The sequence below is a fragment of the Chinchilla lanigera genome, unplaced genomic scaffold (assembly GCF_000276665.1).
Source record: "Chinchilla lanigera isolate Chin_1 unplaced genomic scaffold, ChiLan1.0 scaffold00035, whole genome shotgun sequence".
NCBI lineage: Eukaryota > Metazoa > Chordata > Mammalia > Rodentia > Chinchillidae > Chinchilla > Chinchilla lanigera.
The window spans coordinates 12457552-12477617 of NW_004955436.1; the positions used below are offsets into that span (position 1 = coordinate 12457552).

The 20066-nt window shown below is 42.6% G+C and overlaps 1 protein-coding gene across 1 annotated transcript in view; it reads left to right on the top strand.

Moving 5' to 3' along the window:
• Positions 1-19663, top strand: part of Enpp1 (ectonucleotide pyrophosphatase/phosphodiesterase 1) — a gene marked incomplete at its 5' end in the record, with an annotated part of 61068 nt that extends 41405 nt beyond the window's left edge. The window contains 13 exon segments of the mRNA XM_013516652.1: positions 657-788; positions 3111-3142; positions 4500-4627; positions 5304-5373; positions 6314-6401; positions 7358-7527; positions 8342-8393; positions 10056-10213; positions 11414-11543; positions 12002-12082; positions 13406-13538; positions 16254-16416; positions 17749-19663. Coding sequence (XP_013372106.1) covers positions 657-788; positions 3111-3142; positions 4500-4627; positions 5304-5373; positions 6314-6401; positions 7358-7527; positions 8342-8393; positions 10056-10213; positions 11414-11543; positions 12002-12082; positions 13406-13538; positions 16254-16416; positions 17749-17919 — 1508 coding nt within the window.
• Positions 19664-20066: the final 403 nt, after the last annotated feature.

Genomic DNA, 20066 nt, shown 5'->3' on the forward strand with positions numbered 1-20066 from the left:
CCAGTCCTGTAGTGAGTCTGACACCTATAATCCCAGCCAAAATGGCGGGTGCTTTTGGGCAAAGAGCTGTGTAGATCTGTGATTCGATGTTCTTCCTTAGAATGGAATGATGTTACAAGAGGTAAATAAGAAGAAACACCTAATTTTGGGTGAAGGAAAGGGAATTTTTTTTTTTTTTTTGGTTTTTCTCCGGTACCAGGAACCGAACTCACGACCTTGCGCTTGCCAGGCAAGCGCTTTTGCCGCTGAGCTAAATCCCCAGCCGGGAATTTTTTTTTTAATAGCAGCAAAGTTTTGTTAAAGGTAGGGAAAAGAAACAGGCTGTGCAGAGCGAGTTTTGGCCAGGTAGTAGAAGGAAAAGACGTTCACCCCACGGCGTGAGAACAGCCACCTTGCAGGAGGAAGCACAGTAGGCAGGAAGGTAGTTTGAGAAAAGTGAAATGGCCAATATAGCTGAAATTCCGTGTCCTATTCTACCAGGAGTCCAGCTAAGGAACGACTGTATGTGAACATCTGATAGCAACTAATATCAACGAATATATTCAGCTCATTTATTGAGCATATATATAGTTAATTCTGGAAGTGAAAGAAATTCTGCCTTCCGTATCAAGTTCTTTATAAAAGTTGAAACGTGCTTTTGGGTTTCTTTCTCCTAGGCATGGAACAAGGCAGTTGTAAGAAGTATGTGTACCTGAGCAAATATTTGGGGGATGTTAAAAATGTTAAAGTTACGTATGGACCTGCCGCTCGACTGAGACCAGCTGATGAGCTCAATGAATACTATTCGTGTAAGTACGTCTTTGTGGTAATTTCCAACATGCTTGTGTTACGAATAAATTTCTCCAAATCATTAAAAATGATAGGGAGTCAGTGTTTCATAATCTCTAGTACTTCAGTGATCTTATGTACTTCAGTGAATTTTATGGGACTAAATGTAAGGCCACAAATCTTGCCACTTATTTTTCTGGTATTTATTCGTGGGCCAAGCATATTATTATTTGGTGATCTTCATACAAGTTGCTGTGGCAATGTAGTTTTACTTATAGTAGGTTCAAGATTGTGGTAGAAAAAAGTTTAAGGGAAAAATTCAACTCTGTTCAAGTTTAGGTAATTAATGGCATTAGTGTGACTTACATCACGTGAGAGTAATATTCTGTTAGGAGGAGGAATGCTAGCAGAGATGACAGATTCGATAAGCAGTTGATTTCTGTCCTCAGAAATGACTTCTTTAAGCCATTTCAAAAAGCAACGAGAGGGCTGGGAATATAGCTTAGTGGCATGAGCACCTGCCTGGCAGGTGCAAGGTCATGAGTTCGATTCCTGGTACCAAAAAAAAAAAAAAAAGCAACAAGAATATATCTTTGAAAGAGGAAAGGAGAAGAAATTTCACCTCTCTTGACACAGGTTACCAAAAAAGGAGGATGTTCTCTTTTGCACATCAGCCCATTTTGTAACTTTTTCCAGCCTTTGGTATCTGTTTTTTGATTACCATCCGTGAAAACTTATCTGATATGTCGGTCAACTTTAAAAACTCTTTTTAACACGATTACTTTTGAAATGAAAACAAAAATAAGGTGTTCTGAGTTATCAGAATTGGGCTAGGTTTGGGTTTGGAATGAAATAGGTTTTAGTAGATATGGTTGAATACTAATTTAAAAGCATTTCATTGCAGGAAAATGGGTATGAGCTATATTAGCGCAAAGTACAAGTTCCATATGCAGAATTAGTATTTTTTAAAAGTCTAGAAGTGGGGCCAGGTATATAGTTCAGCCACACAGTGCTTGCCTGACAAGCGCAAGGTCCTGAGTTTGACTCCTGGTACCAAAAATAAATAAAATAAAATAAAATAAAATAAAATAAAATAAAATAAAATGTATAAATGTAGCACGGTCAACCTTCCACATGTAATGGTTCCATATCTGTGAATTCGGCCAACTGCAGATTGAAAATATCTAGAAAAACATTTTATCTGTGTTAAGCCTGTGCAAATTTTTTGTCATTGCTCTCTAAATAATCCAGTGTAACAGTTTTTCATATAGCATTGCGTTATGTTAGGCAGTACGAGTAATCTGACGTATATGGGAAGATATGTGTAGATTATTTCCAAGTACTATGCCGTTCATTTTATGTCAGGGACTTGAGCATCTGAAAACTGTGATATTCATGGACCCTGTACCCCAAGGACACCCAGGGACAACTGTACATGATGATTATAAAACCTGTTTTAAAACTGCATGGGCAGCCAGACGTGGTGGCGCACGCCTGTAATCCCAGCACTTGGGAGGCTGAGGCAGGAGGATCGCTGGAGTTTGAGGCCAGCTTGGGCTACAAAGTAAGCTCAAGGTCAGCCTGAACTGCATAGCGAGACCCTGTCTCAAAAAGACAAAAAAAGAAAAGAAAAGAAAAGAAAATTTAGAAAGCTAGACAGTCACTGATGCGGTGCACGGTGTACACTACGGAAGTTCATTGAGCTTACACTGAAAATTCAGCTTTAAACCCATCTACTTGCCCTTTCTTCTGTGTTTCCCTGCGTCCCTTTTACTTTGAAATGCTAGAATTATCACTGAACGTTAAAATATCCAAAGTAAAACGTAGGTTTCCCACCCTGAGTCCCTTACTTCACAACCGAATTCCCCTTTTCAGAGATAACCGCTGTTAGGTTTGGAATATGTTTTCCCAGGTATTTGCTGTGTGTATGTTAAGCACGTATGAAATCACACTACATCCAGCTGTCCATGTGAATATGGATAGATATGCGGAGGGACAGACGGAGCTTTGGATGGGCGGGTAGATTAACAGGTGGATGAGTGGCCGGCTGGCCCGAGAGCGGACAGGTGGAGGAGGGGTGGGTGGATGATGGGTAGAACAGATCACAAGGGTTGCTTGCTCTCACCTGATGACAGAACCCTGCTGTCCGCACCAGCACGGGACGGTGCGGAGGGATCCACCTTAGCCTTCAGTAGCCAGTGTGCAGTGCCTTGAATGAGTTTGAAATTGGCTTTGGTATTTACATGTGGAATTTGAGTCTAACATTCTACATTTTTGTAGTATTTTTATTTTTAATTGCAGCATGTCATCAACTACTAATTCTTAGCGTTTGTCCCCCTCAGTTAATTATGAAGGCATTGCCAGAAATCTCTCTGTGAGTATCTTTATTTTCTGTTGTCTGGTTGTTGTTAATTTGGTGTGTTTAGAGAGAGGGTTTGATGTCTATTGCTAGGATTAGAATTTTTGAGTGTATGGGCCAATATCGTTAGCTCTTACAGGTCTGTGGGGATATGTTCCAATAATCTGTGTTTGAAAGGTTTTCAGAATTTACTTTCTAGTGCTGTAAATGTGTATAACAGTACCAGAAGTAATTGAAAAAACAAAAAGAAAAGTGTGTAGCTTTACTGCCGTAAACATCTTCGCCTTATGATGTATTTTCTTCCAAGCCGGGTTTGGTAGTGCCTACCTGTAATCCTAGCACTCTGGTAGGCTGACGCAGGAAGATCACAAGCTCAAGCCCAGACTAGGCAAAATAATGACTTAGCAAGAAACTGCCTTGAAGTAAAAAATTTTAAAAAGGGCTAGAAATATAGCTCAGAGTGAATGCCATAGGCTCAATTTCTAGTACTGCAAAGAAAGAAGGAAGGGAAGAAGGATGGAAAGAGAAAAGAAATGAAAAATAAGACTGCTAAGTTGTGACTTTAGTGTGATCTAGGGTAATCAAGTGACACAGTCTAAGGGTCCTGGGACTTTCATGCAATAACAATTAGGTTATCCAATAAAAATTTCAACTAGCTTCAGAGGCTGAAGCAGGAGGATCATTGAGTTCAAGGCCAGCCTGGGCTACAAAATGAGTTCAAGACCAGCCTGAATGAACTGCATAGTGAGACCCTGTCTCAAAAAAGACAGAATAAAAAATTTCAACTGGCTTGGAATATTCACCTTGTAAGGTATACAATTAGCAAGAATGTTTTAATTTTATTTTATTTTTCAATATTGGGGATTGAACCTAAGGCTTTTGCACTGAGCTACATGCCCAGCCTTTTATTTTATTTTGTTTTATCTTATTATTTTATTTTATTATATCTTTTTTTATTTTATTTTTTCAGACAATGTCTAAATTGCTCAGGCTGGGCTCATACTTGTATCCTGCCTCAGCCTCTCAGAATGCAAGAACTGTTTTTTTTTTGGTTTGTTTTTTTTTTGTCTTTTTGAGACAAGATCTCTCTATGCAGTTCAGACTGGACTTGAGCTCACTTTGTAGCCCAGGCTGGCCTTGAACTCTCAATGATCCTCCTGCCTCAGCCTCCCGAGTGCTGGGATTGCAGGTGTATGCTACCACGCCTGGCGAAGAACTGTTCTTTTTCTGTCTGTGACTGATTGGGCAGGCTGGTAAAATGTTTGTGAGAAAAAACTTACATGGTCTTGAATTTCAAGAGATGTTCACAGTTTTGCCCGTATGGAAATAATAGCACGCATTTGCTTCTTGTTTTGACCTTTTGCAATTTCAGTGTCGTGAACCCAAGCAGCACTTCACGCCTTACCTGAAACACTTCCTCCCCAAGCGTTTTCACTTTGCCAAAAACGACAGGATCGAGCCCCTGACATTCTACCTGGACCCGCAGTGGCAACTCGCGCTGTAAGTTCCGCCGACCTCCCTGCTGGAAGATGCAGCCTGGCCCGTCAGTGGCCCAGGGCAATCAGTAGGCCTTTTCTAATGGTGTTGCTACATGAAAACTCTAGAAATAGGATCCTCTTCCCTTGACCCAGGATTTTTCAATCTTGGCCTGTTAATTCTCTGTTTGTTTGTTTGAGATGGAGTCTTACTATGTAGCCCAGGCTGGCCTTGAACTTACAGTGATCCTCCTGCCTCAGCCTCCCGAGTGCTGGGATTGCAGGTGTATATACATACATGAGTGCTCCGTCTCAGGAGAGCTGCTTTGAAATTCTTTTCTCTAGTTTGTAACATAATATTCACGTTATGTTGCGATGAGAATTATGCCTCCGAAAGTGATTTTGATCAGATGGTATGTGGGCTGTCTGTTTTAAAGGAATTACAAAGGGGAGGATTGAGTAATTCGGGTAGCTATTCAATTTTCACTATGTCTACTAAGGGTCTTCTTTCTGTTGATGTAAGCTGTAGGTAATCATTTGTATAATGTTATAGGTTAAAAATAAATCAAAGAGCAAAATAAAAGGTAAAAGTAAAACCAAGATAGTTACTTGTTTTTTATTAACGAAGAAGTTATAGTTACCGATCGTGTTATACGAATAGACTTCATGTTATTGATTCATATTAATTCATGTCAAAATAGGAGTCCCTCGGAAGGAAAATTTTGTGGAGGCGGATTTCATGGCTCTGACAATGTATTTTCAAATATGCAAGTAAGTAAACCTTTCATTCTTTAAGAAAATAGAACTAAACTCGAAGAGAAGATAATATATAAAGTGGGAGACAACACAGGTTATGATTATTTTTCTTAAACATATTTTATATAGCTGTCTTTCTTTGGACAGTAAAGAATTTTGTTAATATTTTATTCATGTTTTGTGAATCTGTGAGAGAACATTTACTAAATTGCTAATACTTATTTGTGTACCACTAAGCGGGTTACTTCACCACAAAAGAAAGCCAGCGACTTACCTGATGAAAAGGTATTGTACCTACGTTCTGAAAAGAGATAATATCTTACATTTTATTTTATTTTATTTATTTTTTCAGCCCTGGGGATTGAACCTGGGACCTTGGGACTGAGCTACATCCCCAGTCTTTTTTTTTTTTTTTTGAGATGCCATCTTGCTATATTGTCCAGGCTGGACTTAAATTTGCAATTTTCCTGTATCAGCCTCCCAGAGTGGTGGGATTACACACATGCCTTGCCTGGTGCTTATAAATTTTCAAAAACAATAGTTAAATTGCTTCCTGTAGCTCTGTGGGAGGTAGACAGGGTGAGATCAATACTGTACACCATTTCATAGGGAGAAAAGAGTCCACCATCCACTCTGTCCTGCTCCTCAAGTCCAGAAGAGTAACAAAACTAAGAAAAGTGGGGCCAGGGGTTTAGCTCAGTGGCACAAGACCCTGCTTGGCAAGTGCAAGGTCCTGAGTTCAATTCCTGGTGTAAAAAAAACAAAACTAAGAAGTGTTCTAGGTGTCTTTAGATTATACATGTGATGGAGGTTAGAACAACACCACAAAAGGCTCACCAAATCAGGGTGTTTCCCCATCTTAACACATTAACAGTGCACATACTATACATTTATGTACCAACTCTACACATAACGGAACTGCATTGATGAAGTGTTACTTTTCTGGCCCACGCAGGCTCTCTTTCTAGGCTATGGACCTGGATTCAAGCATGGCGTGGAGGTTGACACCTTTGAAAATATTGAGCTCTATAACTTAATGTGTGGTAAGTATGAACAGGAGCTCTTCTCCCTTCTTAGAGGAGAGTTGGAGGACAGTCCTAAGTAGGTCACGCGCTGGACGCCTGGGTGGGGATGTGATGAAGGAAGACACACCCTCATATTGTCCCTTTCCTCTTCTGACCCAGACACAACTGAAAAGAAATGTGCAAAATGTTGCTTCTCATTACTTGTCTGACTTTTCACTGGGCTACACACTGGTGCATCTACAGAGTGCTAGACCCTGGGGTTAAATTCTCTAGCTTGTGGTCAGAGTAGCGGTAGAAGCCAAAGGATAGAGTTTGGGGAAAGCGAAAGGTGAGCAAAATGGCAGAACTTCCGGTAGCAGTAACAGTGGATGGGATAGCAATGTCAAGGCTGTGGACACAAAGGCCAGGCCATCAGCCCTGTTGTTTTACTTTGTATCTTTCGAACTAGTAGTGCTGTGGGGAGGCATTGGGTTTTACGTATTATTTCCTTTTTCTGCTAATATTGGGCATTTGCAAAACTATTGAATATATAATTCTTTGACTAGGAGCCAATAACTTTAAACGAGTTAATACATCCTAAAACACTCAAATCTGTGGCTGGTGTGTAGTATTTCTTTGCTATTATTATATTATTATTTTAAAATTCAGAAATTTTTATAGAGAAGTAGAGCATACAGATCTGTATTTCTTATCAGAATAGCATACTCACAAATACTCTAACAGCCAAGAAAGTTTTACAGTTTTAGTTAAAAGGGTAAAGGAGATCTCTATCTCTATCTTTGTCTCTGTCTCTATCTCTATCTTTATCTCTGTCTCCATCTTTATTTCCCTGTCTCTATCTCTATATCTAGCGAGTTACATACATATCTATATATATTTGTACTTTTCAAACCTTACAAACTGTAGTGTAAGTCTACCTGTTTACTTGGTTTGGAACTTCTAAGTAGCTCTTTCCCATTCTTGGAATTACGCAGATTTACTGAAGTTGACACCTGCTCCGAATAATGGGACTCACGGAAGTCTGAACCATCTCCTAAAGCATCCTGTTTACACCCCAAAGCACCCCAAAGAAGCAGAGCCCCTGGTGAAATGCCCCATCAAGGGGACCCCCACAGACACGCTAGGCTGCTTCTGTGACCCCTCGGTGAGTAGCTCTGAGAGGTGTGGCCCTCGCCCTCCGCACGGCCAGTGCTAAGAAGTGCAGCAGGAGGTCGGCGTACGGTTGTCTCTCACACTAGGACCGCCTTATTTTCCTCCTCTCTGCACCTTCAGCGCTCTTATCATCGGCGCTGTACTGAGCTGAGTAAGCTCATCGCAATGTCCTCTCCAAGACAGTCCAACCCAGTGTTCGTTTAGGGGAAAAGAGCATTTCTGTATAAAATGGGTATATGGCACTGCTCTTTTTCCTATCTTCACGGGAGTTATAAGCACATCTTAGTAATTATAAGTAAATCGTAATAATTAGCATTAATATTAGTATTATGAGTCGATCTTAATAACTAGTATTAATATTAGTATCATAGGTAGATCTTAATAATTAGTATTCTGTGAGTATCTTAACAGCTGCTGCAAGAAGATTAAAAATACCTGACGTTAGGAGCCAAGTGGACGTGAGCGTGAAGGTAGCCAGCAGCGGGAGGCGTTCATGTGATGTGTCCTGTTATCTTCAGGGCCTGGTTTAGGCTCATGGAGAGCTACTGAGAGGACAAGAAGTACAAAGCAGGGTTTATATTACTGGTTTTCAGCCACTGGTGTTACACCTACGCGGACAGTCTTATTAGTCATTTCTCTGTCGGCCTCCTCATCCATGGACAAGAACACCTTTTACTTAGACAAGACTTGGGAATCCAGTCTTTGTTCCCTGTTGGGTTAGTTTAGGCTTGGCTAACGGGGGGCTGAGTTATAGAACGCCCTCGGCCCTCCCCAACCCTAACACTGTTTTATGAACTTGTTTTTAGATTGTGCCTATTGAGGATTTCCAGACGCAGTTTAACCTGACCAGGACGGAAGGTAACACACGGGACCCCCGCTGGAAGGGGAAACAGCTTTTGCTCAGCAGCACGAGCCATAGACCATTGGTCTGGGGCCTCATTTAAGGGCAAATGGCAAAATAAAAATCACGGAGGCCCACGTGATGAAACAGCTTTTGCTTTGCCTGAGTCTAGCCTGTTAGGCATAAGGGAAGAAGGGCTGCTTTACAGTGGTAATGGTGCACGACACATTTATTGAAATCTAAGTCATTCTTTGTGAACATTATGGAAGTGCTTTGAAATTTTGAAGATTTTTACGTGTCTACCATGGAGCGTTAAATTTACACTTAACCTCCTGGCTTAGGCCAGGTGTGGTGCTGCATACCTGTAATCCCAGCCCTCGGGAGGCTGAGGCAGGAGGATCCCTGCAAGATCAAGGCCAGCCTGCCCTACACATAGTAAGACCCTCTCTCAAAAGTCCAAAACATACAAACAAAATACCAGCTTGGTATTTATCTTACCAGGTTTTTAATTAATTATAAGAGATTATAAATTGATTTCTTTACCTGGGAGTTATTTCTTTGTAACTTTTGAATGAAAATTAAGAACGTATAGGTGACTGAAATTCTTCAGGCTTCTCTGGGATGGTCAGAGTCACTTCTGTACAATCTCTGATCCTTAAAGTACGTGACTGATTTTCTCTTGCTGGAAGGTAGAGGTAAAGTCTGCTTTAATCCTGACATGAGCCTGTCTGCACAAAACCCATACTCTAAATGTTGGGATGGCAGATGTCTTTTTATCTCCAATGTGGCAGTGTATAAAAACGGTGACACTTTCAGAATGGAGTAGATCCGCCCTTGAATATGAGCTTAGCTGTGTGTTTGTGGAAGAAGTGTTTTTTTCTTCGTGAACTTCTGTTTTCTTCTAAGTAAAGTAGGTGTATAACCTTAATTCATGGGGAGATGTAAGAATTAGATGATATAGAAGAATTTTACAAAGCATTTGATATTTAGAAAAGGGCAGTAAATGTATCATTTCCCTCAGTTTGGTCTCACAGTTTGAGTTCTGAATCTTTTGCTTCCTAAGTTCCCACATGTGCTTGGTGCAGTATGTCCTAAAAAAGGGCAATTAACATAATTTAAAAATTGGTAGTGTAAGTCCTAATTAATTGGAATTTCTAGCAGTTTCATGTGGCCTCCCCTCATAAACCTTGATAACACATTGATCTTTCAGTATCTGTACAAGCAAAAATTGTCACCAACCACATTGGTTTGGTTAAGTTTTTATGGTTCTGCTCTTCTTTGTTTTCTTTCTTTCTTTTTTTTTTTTTTCTGGTACCAGGAATCAAACTCATGACCTTGTACTTGCCGGGCAGGCACTGTGCCACTGAGCTAAATCCCCAGCCCCTGTTTTCTTTTTCCTTGAGACAGGTTTATGCTTGATACATAGTTCAGGCTGGCCTTGAGCTAATGATAACCCTCCTGCCTCAGCCTCCTGAGTGCTGGGAATCACCAGCATGTGCTGCTACGCCCAGCTACTCTTTTAATTAGTTGTTGTTGGTTTTTATGTTTATTTTTTAGCTAAAAGCAATTTTTCACCATGAAGCAGAGCAAAGGGTTAGACGAGCATATGACCATGTATTATTATACAACACATATGCACTGCTTTAAATGACGGTTTCCTTTTCCCTCTGGGGCTCAAGAGAAGAACACTGACCGAGGAGCTTTACCCTACGGAAGGCCCCGGCTTGTGGAGAAGAAGAGCAGCAGTGTGTGTGTGCTCTACCACCATCAGTTTGTGAGCGCGTACAGCCACGACATCCTCATGCCCCTCTGGACGTCCTACACCGTGGAGAGAAACGCAAGTGTTTGCCGCTTCTCTGGCTCCCTGTGGGTTTTGGGTCACCATCAGCGAGAGCTTGACAGCAAGTCTGTCACTGTTGTGCTGGCCTCAGAGTCGGGGGAAGCTGGTCAGGAAAGCAGAAACGTTCGGTTCCGGACGCAGGTGCGCCCCTTGTTAGCTGTGCAACTCTGAGGTGCCGCAGAGCAGACGCCTCTGAGATGAGGAAGGTGTGCCTTCTTGGTCCGCGTTTTAATACTTTTAAGACTGCTTTGTAATCTAATGCAGGACCTTTTACCTGCAATTTTCAGATTTTCAGAAAGGCTTGAGCTATAGGATGTGCTAAATCGGCTTCATTGAGGGTAGCGATCGGATTCAGTGAATACAGCTGCTATTGATACTCACCGAGGCTGATAAATGAAGACAGGTTGTGTGTGTACATAAGTCATTTCTGTGTTAAAATATATCGTACACACATTCACGTATTCACATAGTGTTCTCAACTAATTTTTAAAATTTTGAAGACCACTCCCAAATACTGTTTTTCACTTGAGTTCACAATACTTAGCATTCACCGTATTTTGTAGGCACCTTTTATATTTGTTGTCCTTCAACACTTTAATTATGGTGGTCATTGCTTCTGGTTGACTTTTCAGTTTTCTTTTTTTGTCTTTTTGAGACAAGGTCTCACTATGCGGTTCAGCCTGGCCTTGAGCTCACTTTGTAGCACAGGCAGGACTCAAACTCGCAACGATCCTCCTGCCTCAGCCTCCTGAGTGCTGGGATTACATGCATGCGCCACCACGCCTTCTGACTTTCCAGTTTTCTGATGTAATGAAAGCTGCATGAACTCACAGTTGTCACTACTCCTGGAGCTTTCCTTTACTTTTAAGTGGCTTTGCTCCCTTCTCCCAGAGACTTTCAGCAATGCAGTATGGTCAGCATTATACTGTGTAACATGCTTAAAACTATAGCTAAAAACCTAAACGCAATTCGTGCAGTACAGGAAGATGTTTGTACATATACGGCAAGGAGTTAGTACCCTGAAACTTGTAACGATTCTTCACCTTTCAGTTAGAAAAAAGATGAGTACACCAGTGGAGAGCTGCAGAAAGTTAAGAGCAGGGGCAGACAGCACAGGTCACTTTCGCCTGTTGGCAAAGCGATGCTTTTCTTCTCCCTGTGCCTAACACCTGCGGCTTTTTTCCTTCCCTTCTGCAGGTTGGGTTCTCCACAGAAGACTTCTCCAGCTGCGTGTTCCAGGACCTTCGGGTCCCTCTGAGTCCTGTCCATAAGTGTTCCTTTTATAAAAACAACAACAGACTGAGTTACGGATTCCTCACCCCGCCACGTAAGCTCTGCCTCCCCGGCCCTACCTGTCTCTCTCTTCTTTCATGCTCTCCTGTTTTAAAATCTGCCCTGCAGCTCAGAGATTTTGCTGTGGGCAGCAGGTGCTGCTCTGAGCCGGAGCGGTTCCTGTCTCCTGTCACTGTGAAGGGTTCAGGAAGGGAGACGTCAGTGCGATCCTCTTCAGCTGAAATTAGGCAAATGAAGCGAAGCGTGGATGTGTTTCCTTTGAGGATCTTCTTATTGCAGTTTCTATTTCTTTGACAAATTGCCTTGAAAAAGGAAATACTAAAAAATTTTAAGGGGCAAAGGTAATGTATCTGCCTTTCTTTCAGTAGCAAAGAGGCCCTTTCGGGTTCAAGAAGGTACTCAGCTAACTTGGTTTAAATTCCCCTCACCCTAAACCATGAAAAACTAATTTTGAATGTTAAATGAAAAATGGTTCTGTGTTTTTCTTTTCAGAACTGAGTAAATATTCAAGTCAAATATATTCTGAAGCGTTGCTTACTACTAATATCGTGCCAATGTACCAGAGTTTTCAAGGTAAAAAGTTCTAACTTTATAATTTCAGTACACATGGGTACCATTTATATTTAGTAGAATTTGTAGACTAAACTAATTAACTAAATATCAGATACATTCCTAAAGGTTTGTTTAATTTTAGCTGGGCGTGGCCTATAATCCTGACACTCAGGAGGCTGAGGCAGGAGAATCACTACGAGTTCAAGGCCAGCCTGGGCTATGTAGTAAGCTCAAGGCCAGTCTGAACTACATAGTGAGACCTATGTAGTTAAAAAAAAAAAAAAGCTTTAATTTTGAAAGTCCTAAAATGCACAAGAAGACAGTACAAATATTAGAATTATCTTTTAAAGTCTAGTCTGCTTTATATTTAAAAATTATTTGTTTGTTTGTCTTTTTGAGACAGGGCCTCACTGTGCAGTTCAGGCTGGCTCTGAGCTCACTTTGTAGCCCAGGCTTGTTTTGAACTTGCAGTGATCCTCCTGCTTCAGCCTCCTGAGTGCTGGGATTACAAGCGTGCACCAGCACACCAGGCTGTATATTTAAAAGTTTCTAAACATTTTTGACAGAAAAGTATGTAATATTCTTCTTAAAGTTATCTAGCTAATACACAACTCATACATACAACATAAGGAAACGGAGAGGAAGACTTGTTGGAAATGGGGAAGGGAAGTAGGAGGAAGGTGAGGACGGAGGGGAGGTAAGGGGATGGGAAGTAATCAAGGTAGGCTCTGCCATACGCCAGTCCCCCGAAATGGATGTTAACTACTTTCGAACATACGCTGATAAAACAGTGAGAAGAACCCCATTATATATAGCTTTTCATCTGTTTCCCAGTTTCACAAATATGAAATTCCTAGTAATTGGTTTTATTTTTAAAATAGTTTACATCATTAACTGTTGTAGCATTTCACTCCTACAGGCAAAAAAAATAAACATGCACACTTAAACCAATGTGCGAATATGTATGTAGCGCTTATAAGGTGTCATATTTACATCCATAACACTTGCGAATATTTCGGAGGGAAAATTCAGATCGTAAGGGTGGGTCTGAATCATTTCCCTTGTTTGGCGCGGTGTCGAGCTCGCCGATTGAATGCGTTCCTGAGCTCATCGGGCGGCACTAGCAGGGGGTCTTAAGAACAGAGTTGAATTCAGCGTTTATCCGTTAGTCCATCCAAAGGCCAGAGCTGAACCCGGAGTGGATTTTGCGCCTCACCTTAAGACTGAGCCCCCACGGGACTCGATCTGCACAGACCGCAGGTGCTCACGCGGTTACGTGTGGATGACGTACAGGCCGGCGTGCTCGGTGTTCTCTAGAGACGACCGTCTTCCTTCTGGTTTCAGTTATATGGCGCTACTTTCACGACACCCTCCTGCCGCGGTACGCCCTGGAGAGGAATGGCGTCAACGTGGTCAGCGGCCCCGCATTTGACTTCGACTATGACGGCCGCAGCGACTCCGCGGAGACTCTGAAGAAGTAAGGACGGGCGTTGTCACGCCGTTGATGGCATGGCCATGTGTTGGGGCTGCAGAGCCTTCCTGTCCAGCTCAGCTCAGCTCAGCTCAGCTCAGCTCAGCTCAGCTCTGCTCTGTGTACAGGGCGTTGCTGACCATAACGGAAGCCTCGGGACGTCTCTGATTTTGAGGTCTAGCTCAGTGTTCAGTGAAATACTCTTTCAGTGTGAGGAGTAGTGTTTCTCTCCCAGCTGGTTAGGTTGAGTGCTTCTTGAACTCCTTTTTTGTTTGTTTGTTTTGTTTTATTTGTTTTTTGTTTTTTTGAGACAAGATCTCGCTATGAAGTTGAGGCTGGCCTTAAGCTCACTTTGTAGCCCAGGCTGGTCTCAAATTTGCAATAATTCTCCTGCCTCAGTCTCCTCAGTGCTGGGATTATAGGCGTGCACCTCGAGCCCTGTTTCGGACCTCTACGTGGCCTAGTGTGGGGATGTCCCTCATTTCAGAGGCCACTAGAACCGTCTGGGGGGGCACTGACACAATAAGCAGCATTATAGATCTGCAGCATCTCCCTGGCTTGGGAGCCTTGGGTTCATGGCCCAGCTCTTGGCCACCGCTAGCTGAAGGACGGTGATAGAGCAGTCACTTTGGGGGACTGTCAGTGGTGCTGTTTATAAACAAAGGGTGGGGGTGAACGTTTTAGAAATTGGTTGATTTCCCCGCCCCCTTTTTCTGTGTTGCTGGGAATGAGCCCCAAAAGCACTGTACCTCTGAGCCGCTCCCCAGCCCTGGCTACGCTTCATCAGGACTGTAATTACACGTTTTGGAAGCATTCTGCTACTGAGAGTACAAGGCGAAGATCAGAGACTCCCCTGGGACCTGGCCTCTCTGAGAACTGTCCACTCTCGAGGCCGACTTAGGGCTGCTGTTTACTCCAATCTGGACGCACAGCAGGCTGCAGTCACGGCCTTTCACTGCTCCGTCCCATGAGGCAGGAAGTCCCGTGTAGCAGCTCACAGGCCGCAGCAGGGGTGGAGAGAGACCTGCGTGCATGTCCTTCACGTTCCGTCTGTTTTGTACACAGTGATCCCACCCCCCACTGTCTTGAATTTTGAAAGACACTGAAGAAAACAGAGAAACACAGCTTTAAATCAAGGGAAATAGAATTACACGGGAGTAGATCTACTGCATGGGATCTACTTACTTTTTTTTTTGTTTTGTTTTTTTCTCTGGTACCGGGAACCGAACTCATGACCTTGCGCTTGCCAGGCAGGTGCTTTGCCACTGAGCTAAATCCCCAGCCCCAGGGATCTACTTACTAATAGGCTGCAGTTTTCTAAAAAGGCTAAACTGACGTTTTTGGACAAGAAAAAAATCAGTTTAAGCGAAGAATGGACAGGAACGTCCTACTGCTGGGATGGAAATCCCCAACCATCTCCTCTCTTCTGTTCTTCGTCCATAACGGCACAGAGTATAAAGGCTGTTGGTAGTGATTTAGAACATTGTTTGTAAATATTCAGAAATATTTTTGTTTAGGGTCTCAATTCTAGAACCTTTACACAGAATTGAAAAACATTCAGATTTCCATAGAAAATAAAAACGATTTGGAGCTTCTTTTTCTTAGTTTTAATCTGGCAGAATACATTGGGGCATTGTGATTCTATTCTCACTTTTTTTTAATTTTTGGGTACCAGGAATCGAACTCAGGACCTTGCTCTTGCCAGGCAGGTGCTTATGCCACAGAGCTATATCCCCGGCTCTGGGGCATTATGATTACCTAAGCTCATATAATACATTTCATTATTTGACTCAGCTTGGACTTGAGAAGTGTTGAAAACATGCTCTGTTGAAACGTTCTTTAAAAATAGCTCTGTTCAGAAAGTGCTTGCCTATGACTTCAGGATTTTCACCAAGCTTTTTCTTTCAGCAAATTGTTTCTGTATTAATATTTAGATCTTTGAACTGTTTAGATTTTCGTTTAGTGCAGGGAAAGAGATAGGAGTTTACCTTTAACTTGCTGTATGTGGAAAGCCAGTTTTCCCAGCGCCATTTGTTAAAAAGGCCATCTGTCCTCAGTGGATATTTTTGGCCCCTTTGTCAAAGATCAGGTAGCTGCGTGTGCCTGGGTTCATTTCCGTGTTCTCTGTTCTGTCCCAATGATCCACAGCTCCGTTACAAACAAGGATAAATTTGAGTCATGTATAGGCAAATGGATGCATCCCGAATCCATAATGTTAAGTGAAATAAATAAGACACACAAGCTTAAATGTCATATGGGTTTTTTGGTGTTTTGGTTTTGGTTTTCTGAAACCAGGTCTCACTTATTTGAAACAGGGTCTCATTTTGTAGTTTGGGCTGGCCTTGAAATTACTGTACACCCCAGGCTATACAGGCTGGTTTTGCCCTCAGAGCAATCCTCCTGCCTCAGCCTCCCATGTGCTGTGCTGGGATTGCAGGTATGCATCACCATGCCCGGCATGTATGGTTTCTCTTATAAGAGAAATCCAGAGTATAAATAAAAAGCAAAATAAATACAAACAGTAGGAAACGGGTGTAGATCTTTTGCAGATGGGAAGAGATGTTGGAGGGGAGGAGACGGGACATACAAAGAATTAAGATGTGTCACATACGTGCACAACTCCCCACAATGAGTCTATCCATTGTGTCCTGCAAACACGGACTAAGAAAAATGAAGAAGAAAGCGACTTCTGTCTGAAGCTGAGCATTGTGTGTTTTACAGGAACAGCACACGCATCCGTAACCAAGATGTTCTGATCCCCACCCACTTCTTCGTGGTGCTGACCAGCTGTAAAAACGCATCCGGGACCCCCTCGTATTGTAGCAACTTAGACACCGTGGCCTTCATCTTGCCTCACCGGCCCGATAACAGCGAGAGCTGCGCCGTAAGTAGGGTCCTTTTGTCTCCCGCACACGTTTGCATGTGTGTCTACCCTGGACACTACTATGGAAAAAAACACGGCTCTTGAGTGGACTTGGACTTAGAAATTGCACAGTGGTGTAATGTGGAGACTGACCATCACACCACACAGGAAGTTCAGGGATGCTGCAGGACCGCTAGGGTCCCGGACCGTTTCTGTCTTTCCGGAAAGTTCCACCACTTTTACTGTGTAAAATTTCTCTAAATTTCACCTCTCTGTTCTCCTGCCAGAAAGGAGAAGGCAGCCGCAGGCTTATGCGTCCATCTCGTCAGCTGAGATATTTGCAAGTGCCACACTGTGCCAGGCGTTGAGTTCCTTTTCCAGCTCAGCCATTCCAAAAGCTATCATGCCACCACTGTAGATAATCACACTTTTATTAAATTCTGTAATGGAGATACAGCTAGTGATCAAGGAGTCTACTCCCAGAGTCAAGGTTGTGCAGGGAAAGAGCCTGAGTGTGAAGGGTGTGCAGCTGGAACCTTGGGGGAAAGGGAAGTGGTTGGTCTGTTTTGTATACACAAAGTCTGTATTTATCATTTTCAACTAATAGTGTCCCAAGGGTGTGTGGACCTTTTTGGGCAAATGTCTTCAGAGGACAGGCATAGCCCAGCCTCCGGCAAACACTTCCCTCACCCAACTCCGTGCCGTGGCCCGTCTCGCAAACACGCTGGCATGAGGATGCGTGATTTCCACCCCTACTCCTGATGCAACCCCCGCCTCAGCTTCCGTTCGCGAGCGTATCTGCCTCTAATTCTTTTCTGACCTCTCCTCTGAGCTCTTCCTCTCAGCGGAAGTGAAGTTGTGCTTTGTGACTATCTTGACCCCATTTTTCATCCAGCCAGGTTTCTTCACAGCAGTTCCCCTCCTCTTCTACCTTACCTTGTAGTCTTAGTTTTCTAGTAGTTTTTTTTAACTCCACATGAATGACGCTCCTCGCAGTCTCTATGCAGTATATAACTAGCTGTTAAGCTATGCTTTCTTTTTTCCCAAAATCGATCCATGTAAATAAGCTTGCATGCTTACCATAGAGGGCAAGCTACTCAAATATAGGGATGATGCCCAACAAGTCTTTTTTGTTGTTGTTGGAACCGGGAATCGAACCCAAGACCTCACGCTTGCCAGGCAGGCACCTTGCCACTGAGCTATATCCCCAACCCCTCAATGCCTAACAGATCTTACGGCAGCTGCCATTTCCAAAATATCAAAGCAGATTGCATGGGAGAGAGGGAGCGCTGAGTGGGAAGGGGCACTCTGTGTTCTCCGGTGACTTTTCTTCTTTATTTTCCATCCTCGTAGCATGAGAAGAGTGAACCTTCATGGATCGAGGAGCTGTTGAAGTTACACAGAGCGCGGGTTACAGATGTTGAACACATCACCGGACTCAGCTTCTATCAAGAAAGAAAACAGCCTGTGGCAGACATTTTGAAGCTGAAAACACATTTGCCAATCTTCAGTGAGGAAGACTGATTTTTTATTCTTTTAATTCCAAAAAAAACCAAAGCCAAAAACATACCCTGAGTCTTTCTGAGAGGATCTTTCTTACGTTTTATACAGTCCCGCGCCCACACTGTCGTGTTGTTTAGAAATTGGCAAGCGGAGTTAGAACCGAGACTCCAAACATCTCAGGGAACCTTTGGACTCGGCAGGGCAGTGGGAGGTGTTCCTGATACGTCCCGTACAGACGAAATGTGTGAGAATCACATGCATTGTTCTTCTGGGAGGAAAGGCAGACTTTGGGCTAACTGCTTTTCTACTTGCCTTCACGGAGAAGTAGCTGTGAAGACTGTCTGGACACCAGATACTAGAATTGCGTTATTGACAGTTACCTTTTATGGTATTGGCAAACACTAGCCTAATTAATAGGGTTGGAATGGTCCATGTTACACTAGCGTCTCTTTTTTTTTTCTTTTTTTTTTTTTTTTTTTTGGTTTTTCTCCGGTACCAGGAACCAAACTCACGACCTTGCACTTGCCAGGCAAACGCTTTGCCGCTGAGCTAAATCCCCAGCCCCTACACTAGCGTCTCTACAAGAATTTGAAAGTGGTTCTGTATTCTTTTTAGCTTGGGGTTTTGTTGTTTTTTACTTTTAATCAAAAAATGAATGGAAGCCCAAATACTTCTGAAATCCTCCTTTTCCCTTTTTTTGTACACTCCCTCAAAAGCTAAGTTATTAATCTGGTGGTTTTTAAAAAAAAAAAAATTGGGATTGGATTTCTTCAGATTTAATGGCTCTGACAAGTTGGACTCTGAGAGAAGATTTGAATATATCTACCTATTATCAAATTTTACATTGGTGCAAAAAATTGTATTTTGTTCACTGGTAATTAATAGAAGTTGAAAGTAGCCCTCGATTTGGTTCTTTTAGACTGTTAAAACTGGGTGTTTTCTGGGTGAAATTTTAGGGTGAAACCTGTCGGCACAGGTGGGCTGGCACTTGTCACAGGGATGGGAGGCAAAAACACTTCGCAGAGCACAAGAATGACCCCAGCAGCAGCACAGCTGTTCTGGGCCTAGCTGTCATGTTGATGCTCAAGGCATGTGGAAAGAATGTGTCACCTGTCACTTAACATTGTGTCTGAGGACTTGACATCTGACCAAACAAACTTGATTTCCCCCTGTTATTGACTTCACACTTGCATTCCAACATACGAACCTTCAAAGGCTATTTTAGCATTGGGGTTACCTGGGTCCAATACAGATATTGTATTAATACAGCAAAGATTTTTATATGCCCTTCCTATGATAATCATTCTTTAGCTGCCATGAGGCCAGCCACAAAGACCTGTAGGTAATATAATTTGCAGCTGAAATGTATTAAATAATGTAGAAAGTTTCACAAGGTTTTTGTTTTAGTTCTGTAGTTTCCTGAGGCTGTGTGTGTGTGTGTGTATGTGTGTGTGTGTGTGTGTGTATTTCAGCCTATTTTCCGGTCTTAAAGTTCACTGATTATTTTTCCCTATGTCTAGTCCATTTTGGTTTTGAGCCTATCCATCGATTTTTATCATTTCATTTATGGTATATTTTATTTCTCAAATTTCTTTCTGTTTTTTTCTTTATAACTTCTAGTTGCTGAGAATTGTCATCTCTTTGTTAAGACTTTGTATTTCTTCATTTGTTTCAAGTGCGTTTGCCATTGCCTGTGGGAACATTTTTATTATGGCCGCTGTAAATCCTCATCAGACAAGTCCAACATCGGTGTCATTGCAGTGCTTGCATCTATCAGTTGTCTTTTTTTTCATTCCAGAGATTTTTCTGCTTCTAGGTACGAAAATTTTTTTTTTTTTTTTTGAGACAAGGTCTTGCTATATACTCAGGCTGCCCTTGAACTCACTATGTAGCCCAGACTCGACTCGAGCTCATGGTGATCCTCCTGCCTCAGCCTCCTGAGTGCTGGGATTACAGGCATGTGCCACCATGCCCAGCTCATATGAATGATTTTTCATTGAAAACTGGAGTCCAGGTTCCCCGCTGGCACTTGGGGTGAGTGCGGTGGCATTCAGCTCCCCCTAGGCCTCTGTCAGCGCTTCCCTGGTAGGGATGGGGATGCTCATGGCACCGGTCACTGCTCACACAGGTCTGTACAGATGCCCCGGGACTGTGGTAGTGGGGATGAA